This window comes from Trematomus bernacchii, unplaced genomic scaffold (assembly GCF_902827165.1).
Source record: "Trematomus bernacchii unplaced genomic scaffold, fTreBer1.1, whole genome shotgun sequence".
Taxonomy (NCBI): Eukaryota; Metazoa; Chordata; class Actinopteri; order Perciformes; family Nototheniidae; genus Trematomus; species Trematomus bernacchii.
In genome coordinates, this window is record NW_022987739.1 from 16,694,626 (window position 1) to 16,709,996 (window position 15,371).

General features: G+C 39.9%; 1 protein-coding gene across 1 annotated transcript in view; it reads right to left on the reverse strand.

Annotated features, from left to right (window-relative positions):
* The window catches only part of LOC117495943 (ephrin type-B receptor 1-like), a 95,138-nt gene that overhangs the window by 43,190 nt on the left and 36,577 nt on the right, over positions 1–15,371 (reverse strand). The window contains exons 6-7 of the mRNA XM_034147561.1: positions 8,937–9,092; positions 3,848–4,110 (exon numbers count right to left, since the gene is read on the reverse strand). Of these exons, the coding sequence (XP_034003452.1) occupies positions 3,848–4,110; positions 8,937–9,092 (419 nt within the window). The remainder of the gene's footprint in view (positions 1–3,847; positions 4,111–8,936; positions 9,093–15,371) is intronic.

The window sequence follows — 15,371 nt, forward strand, 5'->3', positions numbered from 1 at the left end:
TCTAACAATTTAGGGGCAATTTCACAAAGAATGTATTGTGGTCACTGACAGCGATAAAGTGTGAATCCTTTGCCAGTGCTATCTTCTCTGTCTCACTGTCCTATTCTCAAAAGATATTGCGCTAACGACATTATAGCCTACATGCCCAAAACGTTTTACTGAGTGCAATTTGCCCTTTTTGCAAAGGGAGATGGAGGAAATAATTCCTTTTTTGCTTTTGTGTCTCTTTTTTCTTCTTCTCATGTATTCTCAGAAATGTCACGTAGAAGAGTTTTGTTCATTTTCTTTTTACAACACTTCTTTAGACAACTGTCACTGCATTCCAAAATAAAATGACATTGAGTCCGGCTACAATCCCTGCTGCTCTAAACACTGCAAAGTCCAGGCATGATGTACTTTATAGTCTAAATGCGCTTCAGTTACTATCAACGCTCTAAAGACGCTATTCATTTCACTGTAATTCCTTGGGCTCTAGCTTAGTTTTTTGAACGAGGCTCGTTTGATTACAAAAGGGCAATTTTAAGAAAAATATGTTACCTTAAATAGCACAGGAACATCTAGGCGCTATTTGCTTGCTACACACTTAGGGGTGAATTTCACCCTTATGCGGGGGCTTTAAGGATTACACAGTTTATTTGATTTCTATTTGTGAAGGTTAAGTGGCCCCAAAAGCTGTACAATCCTCAATTGGTTGAAAACTCATGAACTGATGTTAAAATGAACTGCTTTAATGTTTCCCGCTGACACATTTTAAAGGAAAACCTTGTCAATTAATGTTAAATACAAGATATCATCAACTTCTCCGGTGAACAATCCATGTAGGAGACATGGAAAACATCAGCATTATTTACAAAGCCCTACATAACCTGGCCCCCCCCCTATCTGGCTGACCTTCTTCAGGAGTACACCCCGTCTCGCTCCCTCCGCTCCTCCTCTGCTGGTCTGCTAACCGTCCCCACCCCACGCCTCGTCACCATGGGTGCTCGGGCTTTTAGCTGCACTGCTCCCAGACTCTGGAACTCCCTCCCCCCGCACATCCGACAGTCAGACACAATCACCATATTCAAATCCCAATTAAAAACCCACCTGTTCAAATCTGCCTACTCACTGTAGTGCTCCCAATTATATGTTTCATTTGTGTCCACTTGACGGTCTCCTCCATGATTTCCTGTTTGTGTTTTTATCATGTTTTGTTGCCTATTAGCGTTTTATTTATTTATTTATTTTTTAACAAATTGTACGGTGTCCTTGGGTGTCATGAAAGGCGCCTAAAAATAAAATGTATTATTATTATTATTATTTTATTTTACTATAGAGGTATTGTGTTTTAGGAGAATAATAATGAACATTGTAATATCAAGCTATTATTTATGAATACTATAACCCTGTTAGGCTGCTTAGCTTACACACTTGAACAAGCAAGACATATTATATATATATTTCCTGCTTTTGGTGGAACATGTATTTTATTTTACTTCCGTGTAGAAAGGCTGTAAATGTTTTCATAAAACTGTCTCAGTGTCTTTCTCATCTCACCAACACAAAGGCACAATTAAATGGTTCCGAGTGCGTTTAAAGACCACCTAATTATCTGCCACATGTTGTTTGTCGTGAGCTCAGTTAATCATTTTGACGGTCGGAACAATGTCTTTAGTCACAGCAAATCATTAAACCAAGGCGTGGCAATTAGTAATGATAGCTTAATGGCTTACACCAAGCTCTAATTCTAATGTTGTGTTGTTTCTTTATAATTTCACATTTAATTTTTTGTTTTATCTTTCCTTTTACGTCTAAAAGGATTAAATTATATCAGTTTGCCAAATGTTTCTACATTGCACCACTAGTATTTTAAACAGATAGTTATTGCATCAATGTAGAATAACTTTTTTGATGTAACCATTTGGAAGAAACGAATGGATATCTCAATGGATATTCACTTCTGTGTGACTGCCTTCAGGAAACACATCATATTATAATCAATACTTTCACAATCAGGACAGTGATTTACACATTCATTCATACATCATTATAGATGTATACGTCCCATACTTTCTTAAAGGTCCCATGTCATGGCCATTTCCACTGATCATAATTCCATTGTTGAGGTCTACTAGAATAGATTTATATTGTGCAATTTTCCAAACTCACATTGGTTTCTCACAGCATCTCTGTAAACTACTTGTGTTCACTGAATTTCACTCTCTGCCTTTAACGGCTCGTTGTAGCTCCAAACGCTCCAGCCCCCACCCTCCCTGTGAGCACAGTGTGCTCCGATTGGTCGGGACGTAGTGAATCGCGCTGAGCTTCGTGGAGGTGTGGTTTCCTTGTTTAGCGATACACAGCGAAACACAGCCAAACTCATCCTGAGCACACACAAACTCACAGCCGAAGTAAAAACAATAAGTGTGGCTTGATATTGAGTAAGAAAAAGGTTGATAAACGCTGTGAGAATGGGTCTGCAGAGAGAATTTTGCCGCGATCCCAACTGTCTGTTATCAGCCTGCAGCCAGGGAGGAGAAATCAACAGAGCTGCCTGCACTGAGTGTGTGTGTGTGTGTGAGGAAGTCCGTGGATTGGTCAATTTGGACCAATCAGCAGGGGATTAACGCAACGGCTCCGCGGACATAACGTAACGGCTCCACGGATTGGTCCATTTGGTTCCGGGTACCGCATGACCGTATCGCGTCATAGCTCTGGGCGTGGCAACTGGGTATCCAGACGTCACGATGCCCAGGAAGAACATGATAAATCTCCAATGAGGTGTTTTGGGGAGGTCTTTTCTGTGTTAGAGTTTTACTCCCTACAGGGTGTACTTTGAGGGTTTTTGACTCTGCAGACCGTTTACATGCATAAAAACCTTCATAACACACAAGGGGACGGGTAATAACCGGAAAAGCATGACATGGGACCTTTCATGAATCAACTCACCAATTGGGCCACACTACTGAATACAAAAATCATTAACTATATGTCATAAGACTAGATTTTACACGTCTGAATTGGAGAATTTAAGCAACACACTTCCTTACCTTCACAATTACAAAGCAGTAGACCTTGATTTAAACACCCAGCCTTGATGTTAAAGGCGACCAATTGTAGATGATTGGTTCACATTGCTATGGGCTTTATAGTGGGGGGGGGGGGGGGGGGTGGCCTTGTGGTTTGAGAGAACATGATGTTACTTGTCAGCAATCATCTTTGCAGCCTCAGTGTCCTTGAACACCACGGGGAATATCTGGCAGCAATTTGCATATTAAAACATGAGTTGACAACACACTAGTTTAAAAAGTATAATTTTTGTAGTTTTCATTAAAAAAGTATAATGAATTTTTAGAGAAGCATCTTCATATTTTGACCAGTGATCCAACTTTGTAAACATGAATGTCTTCAACATTGTGTAACTAGTAGTGTGAACTATTTAAGGAACTATCCACTGATATATTCTTCATCTGTTCTGCAGGCTTGGTATTTGTTTTTTCCAAGGAGTGTTGCAGCTTGAATATCCTTTATTTACAACCGTTACAGACATTCAATTGCAACCTTGAGTTTTAGAGCTATGAAGTATTGAATAGTATTGTGAAGAATTGTGTAATTAGAAATCAATATTGTCAAGATCGACAAAAGAGAAGCAGGGTGATTTTTGAAATGTTTTCTTAACGTTTTTTGATACTTTTTTCAAAGGTTCTTGTGATTTATCTGAGCCATTGATGTCCATTGCAACTGTTGTGAAACCACAGAAAAGGCATGTTAACTTTCAACACATTTAAAGCCTAAAGCTTGTGGTACTCCAAATAAAGATTTCCATTCAAGCCTCAAAAAAGCCCTTCTCTCTGCGCAATGGACCAACCTGAATTTCGAAGGTGTATGATGTGTGGGCCCGCAGCTTGCTGATCTCCACCATCGTTTCCTTTAACCCTTGCTTGCCCGGAATAAATGCCACGCTGTCGTCACACGGCTGACACGCTCGGCGCTCGTTGCTATGGCATCGGCGGCACAGGACGTTATACGACAGGTCTTCACGGTGCCCGATATCCCGCGGTGGGTGCCACTCCACCATCACTGATGTCTGGTTGACGACTGAGACCACGTTACGAGGAGCCGAAGGGACACCTAGAGACAGATGATTGGACGTTAGGAATTGAAAAAACACACGTGAAGCACGTGTTTCAGAATCTGCCAGATGAACTGTTCCACACCTGGATGCAATCAAACTTCATTATGGTGAGCACTTGAGAAAATAATTTGCATTTTCATTAGGCAGCGTCTACTTATGTCTGACATATGGATGTTTTTTTTATTATCACAGGATGTCTGGTATTTTATAGCAAAGCAAGCTGTTGTGAAAGCAGAGAATCACTGCTTGTTTGGTGTTAGCTATTTTTGGAAACGTTTTAGTTGATATATTATTACAGTAACAAAGGACAAATAGTATCACACTGACAGTAAAGGAAATATCTGATAGGACAGGACATTTATGCATTCATATGCTGAGTATGACTGTCCTGTTATTGTTTCTTTTGTGATGCACATTTTCTAAATTTGTATAGAAACATTAAAAAAAATGAATTAAGGAAAATGCTGGATTAATTGTTTTGGGCAACCAGTGCCTTTATTGAAGTTGCAGTGTTGAAAGGGGGAGACAGAAGGGATGACACGCAAAAAAAGTGTTTTGGAAAACCTCAGCATTGGTACCAAGCCCCAGTACATGGGTCGCCATCTCTACCAACTCATAAGCTATAATTTAATACAAATTAAAAAGGTACATCTAACATCTGAACACTCCTTACAACTCTTGTGACAACAGAAAAGTACATCTCCCATCCCATCTTGTGATCTTTCTCTTCACCCGATTTTGCCAACATTATATTCTACATTAAAGTACGGACAGTGAAGCACAATACTGGCATCAAAGTGAAGAATCACATTTTAGCTTTAAAGTGGACCTATCATGCTATATTTGAATAATATATATATAGGGCCATACCTATATAAAACATATCTGTCAATCTTTTTTTTCAAAATACCAAACAGATCATGCATTTTAGCCATGCCTCATTTCGCTCTATTTGCTCTTTTCCAGCCCTGTTTTTGCAAGGGCTGATTCTGTGAGAAGTCTTCTTCGCTGCTTTTGTGGCAGACTACAGCACCACTTACAGGCCTGGCATATGTACTACAGCGTCTCCAGCGCTTTCGAGTGGCAATGGCCGTGGCCGTGGCCCAACCCCCCATTCCCCTGATAGGTGGAGAGTTGCCCATATAGGCGGAGCTCCCCGTTTCTGACGTCAGAACAATTTCAAATCTGTATCAGCTCCGTTGCAGCCCCGTTTTTAGAGATTTGGGTATGGAGGAAAAGAGAGAGGGTTGTGTTTTCTGACACTTGGTGAGTTCCCTGACACACCGGGGACACATATTCATGTATAAAAGACGTACAAAAGTGCATTTTGCATGATAGGTCCCCTTTAAGTGAGTGTTCCTTCAAGAAGTTAACCAGGATTCTTGTGTTCACTGAACAGAGAATATGAGGATGATAACTTTACTTCACTGACACTGCAGTACTGCTGCTACAGATGTGGAGAACCTATCCAACCCTGTCTCTCTCAGTCAGAAGGTGACCTAACAACTCACCGCCAGCCAGAGAATCTTTTATTCTGTCACTATTCATTCAGTCACTCAGCTTCAGTCTCTCCTTTCTGTCAGCTCATCTCTTTGATCCGAGCAGAAACTCTGGCTTTCAGGGTGTTAAAGCGAGTCTTAAACACACAGACAGAGTTTTCACAAGGTTAAACCTAGCGGGTTCAATTCTCCTCGACTGTTCGTGCACATCACAAAGACCCACACAGACACAACCGCACGACGTGTGGGAACAAGAAATGAAAGCCATATTCAGCCTTGGCATATGTTACATATCAGTTTCATGAGAAACGTCTGAGATGGCCTGTGGAATAAATATAGAATTAATGTGTGTGTAATAGACCCACACTGCAGAATCAGTGCTAACAGAGTGGTAAGTTGAAAAAAACAGTAGCATAATTAACAAGCCTGCAGAGAGAGGACCCGCCCACTAACTGTGCATTCATACAATAATCATCACAAATACTCACTTGATCTGAATAGCATTACTATAAAGAAGGCCATATCATCACATTTTAACTGTCAATTTGTACTGCTGCGAGGAATTATCTGTACTGCAGTCCACCACTTTACTGCACGTCCTCACTGTGCTGGGAGTGGCTTTCACAGTATCAATCTGACCTGTACCCAAAATACACTAAAAAAAAACACACACAGATGCAGTACTCACACACACCTCTTCTGTACCTGGAAATGATTTTGTGAGGTTACTATCTGCACATTGCACTTTCACATCACCTATCGGAATTTATATTTGATTGAGTTTTTACTAAATAAAATTAAACTGATGCTCCTCCAGTCATGCAGTTAAAACCCACAGGTTTCATAGTATTTGTGTTAAAAAGGAAACCTTGTGACTCAATGTGTGTTTACCCTTGAATCAAAAGTATTAGGCTAAGTAGGTTGACACCCGACACCTTTTCTCTGGCAAAGTAGATGTTCTTCTCCTGTCAGCATCAATTTGAGAATGCTGCAGCTTGTTTAAGGTGAGGCTTTTCATGTGCTTTCTCTGTTGTCAGACAAGGTTAAACCCATAAAGTGTTCCATAACCACTGTGGAAAAATCCTTTCCGATTTCCCATCTGCAATAAATGATCAGTTGTGACACATGCAATGAGAAAAAGTTTTTAGTGTAAGATCTGAAATGTGTGGGTAATAGTTCACCCTGTTTATTGCCTCTATTGATGTTTTCACGATCACTATTTTACAACAACAATGATTATACCTCTATGGCTTCTATCCCTCTGCATTTGACTTTCTCATTCAGAGAGGAATATTTAAATCAAACTGAAGCAACTGGACCACTGTTGCTGGAAAATGTTGTTCTCGATATGCCTCTAGTGCAGTTTGTTATATTTTTTTGCACTTTTATTGTCATTACACAGTACAGGTACTATGTAATGAAATGGTTTCTCTGCATTTGACCCATCCTAGTGTTAGGAGCAGTGGGCTGCCATTATGAACGGCGCCCGGGGAGCAGTGTAGGGAACGGTGCCTTGCTCAGGGACACCTTGGTAGCACTTGGTCTTGCCGGGACTTGAACTGGTGACCTTCCAGTTGCCAAGCCAAGTCCCTATGGACTTCGCCACCACCGCCCATGTGAGCAAAAATTCAACCAACTCAAGGACTGCGGAATATTATATAACGATGATGGGGACTTTCAATACTGATCTCTATAGTATATGAATTGAATTGTCTTTGTTGTTTTTTTGCCAAACAGTCACAATTTCCACCTAATATAAGACCACATCATGTCTCTGATTCATTCAGTTGTTTACCTTTTTTTGATAAAACTCACGTTCAGAACCAATTACTTCCTCGTTATCTCTTTGTGAGCATCATATAAGATTACAAAAAAAACAATAAAGTGCTGGGTGACTTGCTCAAAGTCCCCAGAATTTGATTTCCCTAATGGGAGTATGTGAGGCGCTGGTGATGCAGGAAAATTAGATAGCACAGCACATACTGTATGACCAAATGTTAACACCTTTTTGTTCATTTGTGGTTTAGTGTTTCTTTGTTATTAATATATTGAGGTGGGAAAACAAGGCTTAAAGCAGGGATTGGACAATTTTTGTTGTCGTAATTCACACTGATGGTTGAATTTGAAGATTGATTGCGGCTGCTGTTAGCACCTTGAGAGCGCAGATATCAGCCACTTCCTGCTGGCTGATATCACAATAGGTATTGCGCTTGTATCACTCTCCCATACAGCTGCGTCAATTTGTCTTTTTTTGCATTTGATTCAAATTGTTCATGTGGCAAATAATAAATGTTACCGTTTGCACCAAGAACCCAGTAGGCAGAACAAAAGCAGAGAGAAAAACATTTTCAGACCACATGCAGTGAGGAACTCCTCTAATCTTCATGAGAGGAAATTCAAACGTGACAGAGAGAATTTGAGTGTTTTTGCAATGTGGCTCATTTGCATGAAAAGGGGCACATTTTCATCAAATGTATGCATATTACTTTAATATGTGCAAACAGCACAGGAGCACTGAGACTCTATTTGCTTGACAGCGCAGGTAGGGGTCCATTTCACCGTTTGCAGGTGCAGTAACTCAATGCCTTTTTGTCATATTTGATGAGGTTCAGCAATCCTTTTGTGATTTGGAGCAAAGACTGTTTTTGGGTTACCTTTTATATATTCTTCAGGCAAAATGTTGCAAATTCATTCATGAATGTAAGAAAGTAAAATAATGAACTGCCCATGAATGAACCAGAGCTTTTTTTAGCTTTGAAAAACATCAAGTTGTATCCAGGTCACCAGGACTTGCACAAGCACACACAGTGTACACAGACTTATACACACACAGTTTCACAGTTTGAGACTAGCTTCAGAGACAGTCCAAAATGATTCATGTCTCAACCTACTTACAACATCTCTCAGTGGAACTGAGAGGCTGTGTTTTTCAAATTCTGTGCCTTGCCTCGCATAGCAATACAGCCTCTCCAACACACTAAACACATATTCACTTCAATGGAAAGCCTGAGGAGTGTGGCAGAGTTATTACTTACTGTTCCCCAAATCCCCAAACAACCAAGGGAACATTGCGGCACGCTCACATCTGAATGAGGTGCATGAAATTATGGCTGGAATGATAAATCAAAGAATATATTGTCCTTTAATTTAATGAAGAGAAATTGGACTGTCAGTGATGACAACCACTGATGTGTTTTAATATGTCAGCTGGTGGTTACTTCAGTACAAGATTGTCCCAAAGCAGAATTACACTCACATTTCTAAGAGATTTACTGAGAATATATTTTTGGTTTTTTGAGTTAGTTTGACAGAAAGAGACTCACTTGTGCACACGTCCTCTGCTTTGTCCATGTCTCCACGGTAATATCCGTTGCGGCATCCACAGAGGGTGGCGGCCTCGATGGTGGAGCGACTGTTGAGTGGACATTGCTGACATAATCCTGCCCCCTGGAACGACTTAAAGGTGCCCTGAGGGCATGCTGAAGAGAGAGAGACAGAGAGAGAGAGACAGAGAGAGACAGAGAGAGTGAGTGAGTGAGTGAGTGAGTGAGTGAGTGAGTGAGTGAGTGAGTGAGTGAGTGAGTGAGTGAGTGAGAGAGAGAGAGAGAGAGAGAGAGAGAGAGGGAAAAAAAACACATTTAAAAAAGATGAAATGTCAGCCTCCTGAACATGAATCAATGCATCATGTAAGCTCTGTTTGTACGCATTTTGTTTGTCCTGATTGTAAGGCATTCGGCAGACTTTGTTTTCCAAAGACTTGGCCCCGGTGGAGTTATTACCGGTAGTGTAAGGTTGACAATTCACAGAAGGGGATTTTCTGAGAATAGCAGAACATCATCCTGTTCAACCAAGATAAACAAAAACTTCTTGTGTACGTCTACAGTGACACACTATAATCTACACCGTGGATAATCAGTTTCATTTCTCGGGTTCGTTTATCTGGGTCAGTTGTTTCTGCCCATAAATATTAACTAAGTTATTCTTCATGACATAAAACACATATCAATTCTTAAAGATCATGTTCCCATGTACTTTTATTCATCTGGGAACGGCTTGTTCTGATTATACAGTACATGCTTGTTATTCAGCTTTTATATGAACTTGGACTTTCATCATTTGCTGTGCAGTCCACTTGGGTAAGAGGAGCCAAATAATGGAGGTCTGAGTCAGTGTGTCACTGACTGAAATGAAGGTAACGGCTGTCTCACATCCACAGTGTTAAGGCTGCGTGAAGGCCCTCCCTTTTAGTTCATTTAATGCCAGGTCTTGTTATGTGTCCCTCTGCAGCCTTGAATTTGAGGAAGAAAAGAGCCCATTTCTAAAGCAATTACACTCCTTTCAGCTTTGTGGTTACCTCCACTGGATCTTGTGCATTTAATACCCATCTGTTACAAAATAACCTCTCGAGTTTCCAAGGTTTTGAACCAGTAAGTTATAACTGTGTGTTTTGCATTTTTCCCTGTTCATTCAGGGGTGATCTTCAAGAAACTTTTAAACAAAAATAACAGTACGGAAAACAGTAAAAATAAAAATCGTCATCACTACTGGACAGCTTCAAAACTGCCCATTCACATCACCAAAAAAACCACATTCTGCGATACCACCAATATATGCATCATTCCCTTTTTCCCGCTAGTCTGCAGTCAGTGCGTTTGCTTTTTTCATTTTTCGCAAGCCTTTTCAAAGCAATAAAGCTAAATCTTCCATGGATGAAATGTCACAGACCAGAATCATGACTGCTGTTTTTGTATTAAATGTGCAATTTATATATATCATATCTGCTCTTTGAACAAAATAAGCACAGTATGATAGTGCTGCCGATCAATGACAGTCAGGTCTCTGTTACCTCACAGATGTTTTTGAAACTGGTTGTTTGCTGGGAATATTAATGTAACCTTCATTTCGCTAGGAGGGTCTCTTGAGATCAGAAAACCTGCTTTTTCGAGCGAGTCCTAGCCAAATGGTTAGCATAGTTTACAAATAATGAACAAAGCTCTCAGAATGCTGGATCTAATTAAAACTCAAGGACAGCTACGCAACTGTTAATCTAATCAGTTATAGGCCTGTTTTTAGTGTAGAGTCATTACAATTACGTAACCTGTTTCAGGCATTTTGAAACGAGCTCCTGTTACTCACTAAACATTTTGAAGCAGGTTATTGATTGAAGTCTTCAAAGCTCCAAATTATGCAAAAACACCATCACCACAGCAGCACTTCTACTACTGCTGACTGCATGACTGACAGCCGAAAACCCCCAGAGTATTTCATCTAGTTTGAATCGTCTAGTTTTGTCATTTGTATTCTAGAATGACACTTGCTTTCAATTCACAACTGCCTTTTTGGTTACAGCAAACCATTCAGAATTAGGACTCAAAAGTAAAACAAAAAAGCCTAATGAGAAACACAGAGGTGTCACAAAAGAAATTAGACAGAACAGAAAGCTCTGCCAAAAACCTGAGTGAAAACCAAATGAGGTTATTTTCTTCCAGCTTTGATTAATCTTTAGCACTTTGTTTTCCTTTCCTCTGCTGTAATGCAAGTTCGCTTTATCTCCGTGATGCTTGAGATGCTTTAAGACCAAAATGCCAAACTTGTTACACAGATTTATGGGGAAGGCAGAGGAGGGGTTGCAGAAGCAGGCTACTGCTAAGTCCATTTAGACTGGAGTCCAAATGATAGCATGGATTGAGTGAAATAAGTAAATGAGACAAAGTGCTAGCAAGTTAAGAGCCTCAGAGTCTCACTTAATCAAACGCTAAAGGTTTTAAGGGTTGGGCAGATTGTGTTCAAAGAGAAAACATGGGGAAACAAAAAAACTGATGCTCAAACACTCAAGAAAAAATAAATGAATCAGAGGAGAATGAAACTGCTGTTTGTATTTCTCCCTCTCAGTATCACTATTTCTGCAGTATTGCTCTATTGTGTTCACTCTCCTGAAATGTTATACAGTTATTTCTTGGTTTTTGCTGATGCATTTGTTCCAGCATGATCTACGGTAGAGGATGCTTTTCGTTGCCTCTGTGTTTTACTGCAGATTACATTGTGCATGAACCACAGAGCTTGAAGAAACTACTCAGATCTCAGGTATGAAGTACACTTCATCTCATACAGCGGGACTTGATCAAGCTTGTATTAAATTAACATCTTTACACATCGCTGGCCCCAAATGATAGCGTGGTGTAACAATGTCATCACTTTGAGAACTACAGATGTGCTCTCAGTAGAGTGCAGTTGCTTTAATGTTGGATTGAACACATTTAGATGACTGTTTTTTTGTCAACCAGGAATTTCCCGCCAGAGCTGAGCCGACCCGACCCGACTGTCTATACTTGTTGCGTTATGTTGACATTATAAACTCTGATTGACTGAGAACCCTTGGAGGCCAGGCTGTGTTCATGTTGTCGAACAGTAGAGGTTAAAACATTATCTCACTTCTTAATTTACTGTGATTTGACAGTTCTTCTTAAGTATAAATAATATGTATCCTAAGTTTATCCATCCCCTGATTCTCAGAGACGTACATACCTAGATGCATAGAATGAGAGCACATTTAGTTTAAATTTGAGGCTGAAGTTCAGCAGGTGATTGGCTGTGTAAAGACAGACAGAGAAAGCTCGCGCACACATTCTAAAAACAACAGACAAAGCAGCTAAAATTCATATACAATAACATCAGCCCAAAAACAGAATAATAAGAGTCAATATTGAACTTCAACTCTTAGTGGCCAGAACAAGGACTCCAAATAAATGATCTGTAAAAGCAACTGTTTGCTAACTCAAGTTCGCCCTCACAACTGATGATTGGTCAGTGCTTTGCTAATCGTTTGTTAGCCAATGAAATGATTTATTTCTGGTTCTATGAGTAAAAAGCAGTTGGGCCAACCTGTACAGTAGCTTAAGGTGTCAAGACGCCGACCATGACTATGCATCATCCCAGTTTAGAGTCTGGAAAGGCAACACCAAATGCGACAATGTAATAATGGATGACCAGTACTCCCCTCCGGAAAGCAGGTTTAAAGCACCCTTTAACTTTAGCAAAGTATGTATATTACCGGAAACGGTTTATCCATTATTCCTTCTCCAATATTCTAATACTCAGCTAGTTCGTATATGTTTACCTCAATCTCCATTTTTATCAGAAATGTAAATTCTCCTTTTGCTCTATATGTCCATGTTACTTTACATGTATGTTAGTTTATTTATATTGAGACATTCTTTGAAGTCATCCATCAATTACGTGCCTGTGCGTGTGTGTGTGTGTGTGTGTGTGTGTCTGTGTGTGTCTGTGCGTGTGTGTGTGTGTGTGTGTGTGTGTGTGTGTGTGTGTGTGTCTGTGTGTCTGTGTGTGACATCTGGCTTGTCAAGGTCATTTATTCAACAACCTTGCTCATACACATGGGGCGTGTCACCATGGCAACAAGTCTCTCCAGTTATCTCTCTCTCTCTCTCTCTCTCTCTCTCTCCCCCGCTCTCTCCATATCTTCATGCAAACACATAGAGTAGCATTTGTTTTGCGTCACTGAATTCAAACACACACCAATGATCAGAAGTGGACGTCACTATTGGTTTATTGACTATGGTTTTGGTTTAAGCCGTCAGCATCTTGTGTTTTTTTGGAACCAGAAGTAATTCAACAAGGAGGAGCAAAGTTCAACTGAGCACTGAACAAGACATTATTAGGCCAACAAAATGTTACACTGAACTGAGAACCGTATTGAAAGGGCTAAAATTGTGAGGCTAAAATCATAAACTTTAGGAAATCTTTGCTTTTCCTAGGGTAGTTGGGTCATTTTCTCATAGACTTCTATAAAAGTCAGACTTAACTTAAATTATTTATGTATATATTTAAGAGAATACAAGTTTAAGGCACTTCCTCATTGGCTTCCTTTTTGCAGAGCCAGAGGTTGTACAAATGTATTTCCTGCGATTCAGTTAGATATTAATAGCACATTTTGCGTCGAGAGAAAGGCGAAAATGCTTTTGAGGATGAACTGATGCACCTCAGAGGGCAGAAAAGACTATTGCCTCAGTTTCTCTGTTTAATGCCAGCTGTGTGGAGTCACACAGCAACCACAAAACTCTAAGAGCCGTGTCAGCGCCACAGCAGGAGTACTTTGTGTGTATTCAATGGTAGTGCTGACATTTGTAGTGTGGTGCATTTGAAGTAAGGGTCTATTTGAACATTTTACCCCCCCTACACACACGCACAGAAACAAACACACTTTGAGTGCTTTGATGTTGGAACAGTTTTGCCGGATGGTTTGCACAATATGCTGGTTTGGTGCAAAATAAATACAATCTTTGTGGCCTAACACACACACACATAAATATGCAAAACACAACCATCTGTTCTAATAGTGAGTCCAGTTTCCTGCCAAGTTGTTATCAACTAATGGGCAGAAGTGCACACCAAAAAGATGCCAGCTCGGTGAAGACAGTTTGCCAGAGGCTCTGGCCCGCAACATCTTAAATCACAGTTTAAGAACAAAAGTCTTGAATAAAACTCATGTGGAAGGTGTACGTACATGCCTACAGAAACTGTAAATTCACGACAAATCAGTCCATCCAGTTAGACTTTTTAGTACAGCTGAGCAATTTAAACCTTATCGAAACACTAACCGCAATGGACATTTTGTTGTTAATGATATTTTAACTCTATATTAAAATATTAATATATGTTTTAAGATACATTGCTTGACGACAAAACCCAGCTCCAACACAGAAATAATGCTGTTTCTAATCAATGGCAGTGTTCAAGCAGCGCACTTCTCAAAGTACAGTAGGTACAGAGGGACTGGTAAAAAAACAACACTTTCTTTTCATTTGTATTGGCATAAATAATCAATTTAACACATGATATGAAAATCATTATTGTGATAAAAGGTGTTGCAATATGTAATTAAGAGTTTTGTTTTTCAAGGGCAACAATAATACGCTCAGTATCTTTCAGACCAAAGGAGTCGTAAGACTTTATACTTCCACATTTCACAGTAATTCTTTCCGCAGTGCAGTCATCATCACTGTAATATTGTCAGCCTTAATCACTGTCTCACCATGAATTGTGTCTGGCTTAGCTTTTACCAACTAAAATATTCCATGAAGAAAAAGTATTACTGTGAAAATTGACACTGACACCAAAGGCAAATCTAACATTTATTGTGTTTCACTGGAGAAATAATGATATTCATCAGTCGCTTCCATCTTCTCTATAACTTGTATCTCTCCGTTTTTTTACTTTCTGTCCTTGGTTTGTCCTTTTTTTACTTTCTTGCTAGACCAACTCTCCTGAGGGCTCTCCTGCTTTACTTTATTTTCCTCCCTTTATTCATTCCTACCTTCCTGATGCCCCTCCATCTCCTCGATCCTCTCTGGCAGTTCGCGAATAATTTGTGGCAGCCTAATCTGCCTTGAACACCCTAAACTAATTAACATGGGATGGAATGGATTCACTTATAATTTCACATGTACATACATCACACACACATGTATCCACGCTCCCACACACACACACACACACACTTACACACACTGACACACACAAAACTCTCCAGGCAGGATAATAAATGATGAGTAGTCTTGTAGAGGAAATGGGGAAGGAGGGCAGATATAAAAAGGAGGTAACAGACTATTTATGTGCCATGTTCACCAGAGTCTGTTCCCACTAATATGAACATTTGGAACATTGCGTACCGTTGGGCAAAAGAAAAATGTGTATAAATGCATGCGTTTAAACAGCTAGGACTGACATGTATGATACTG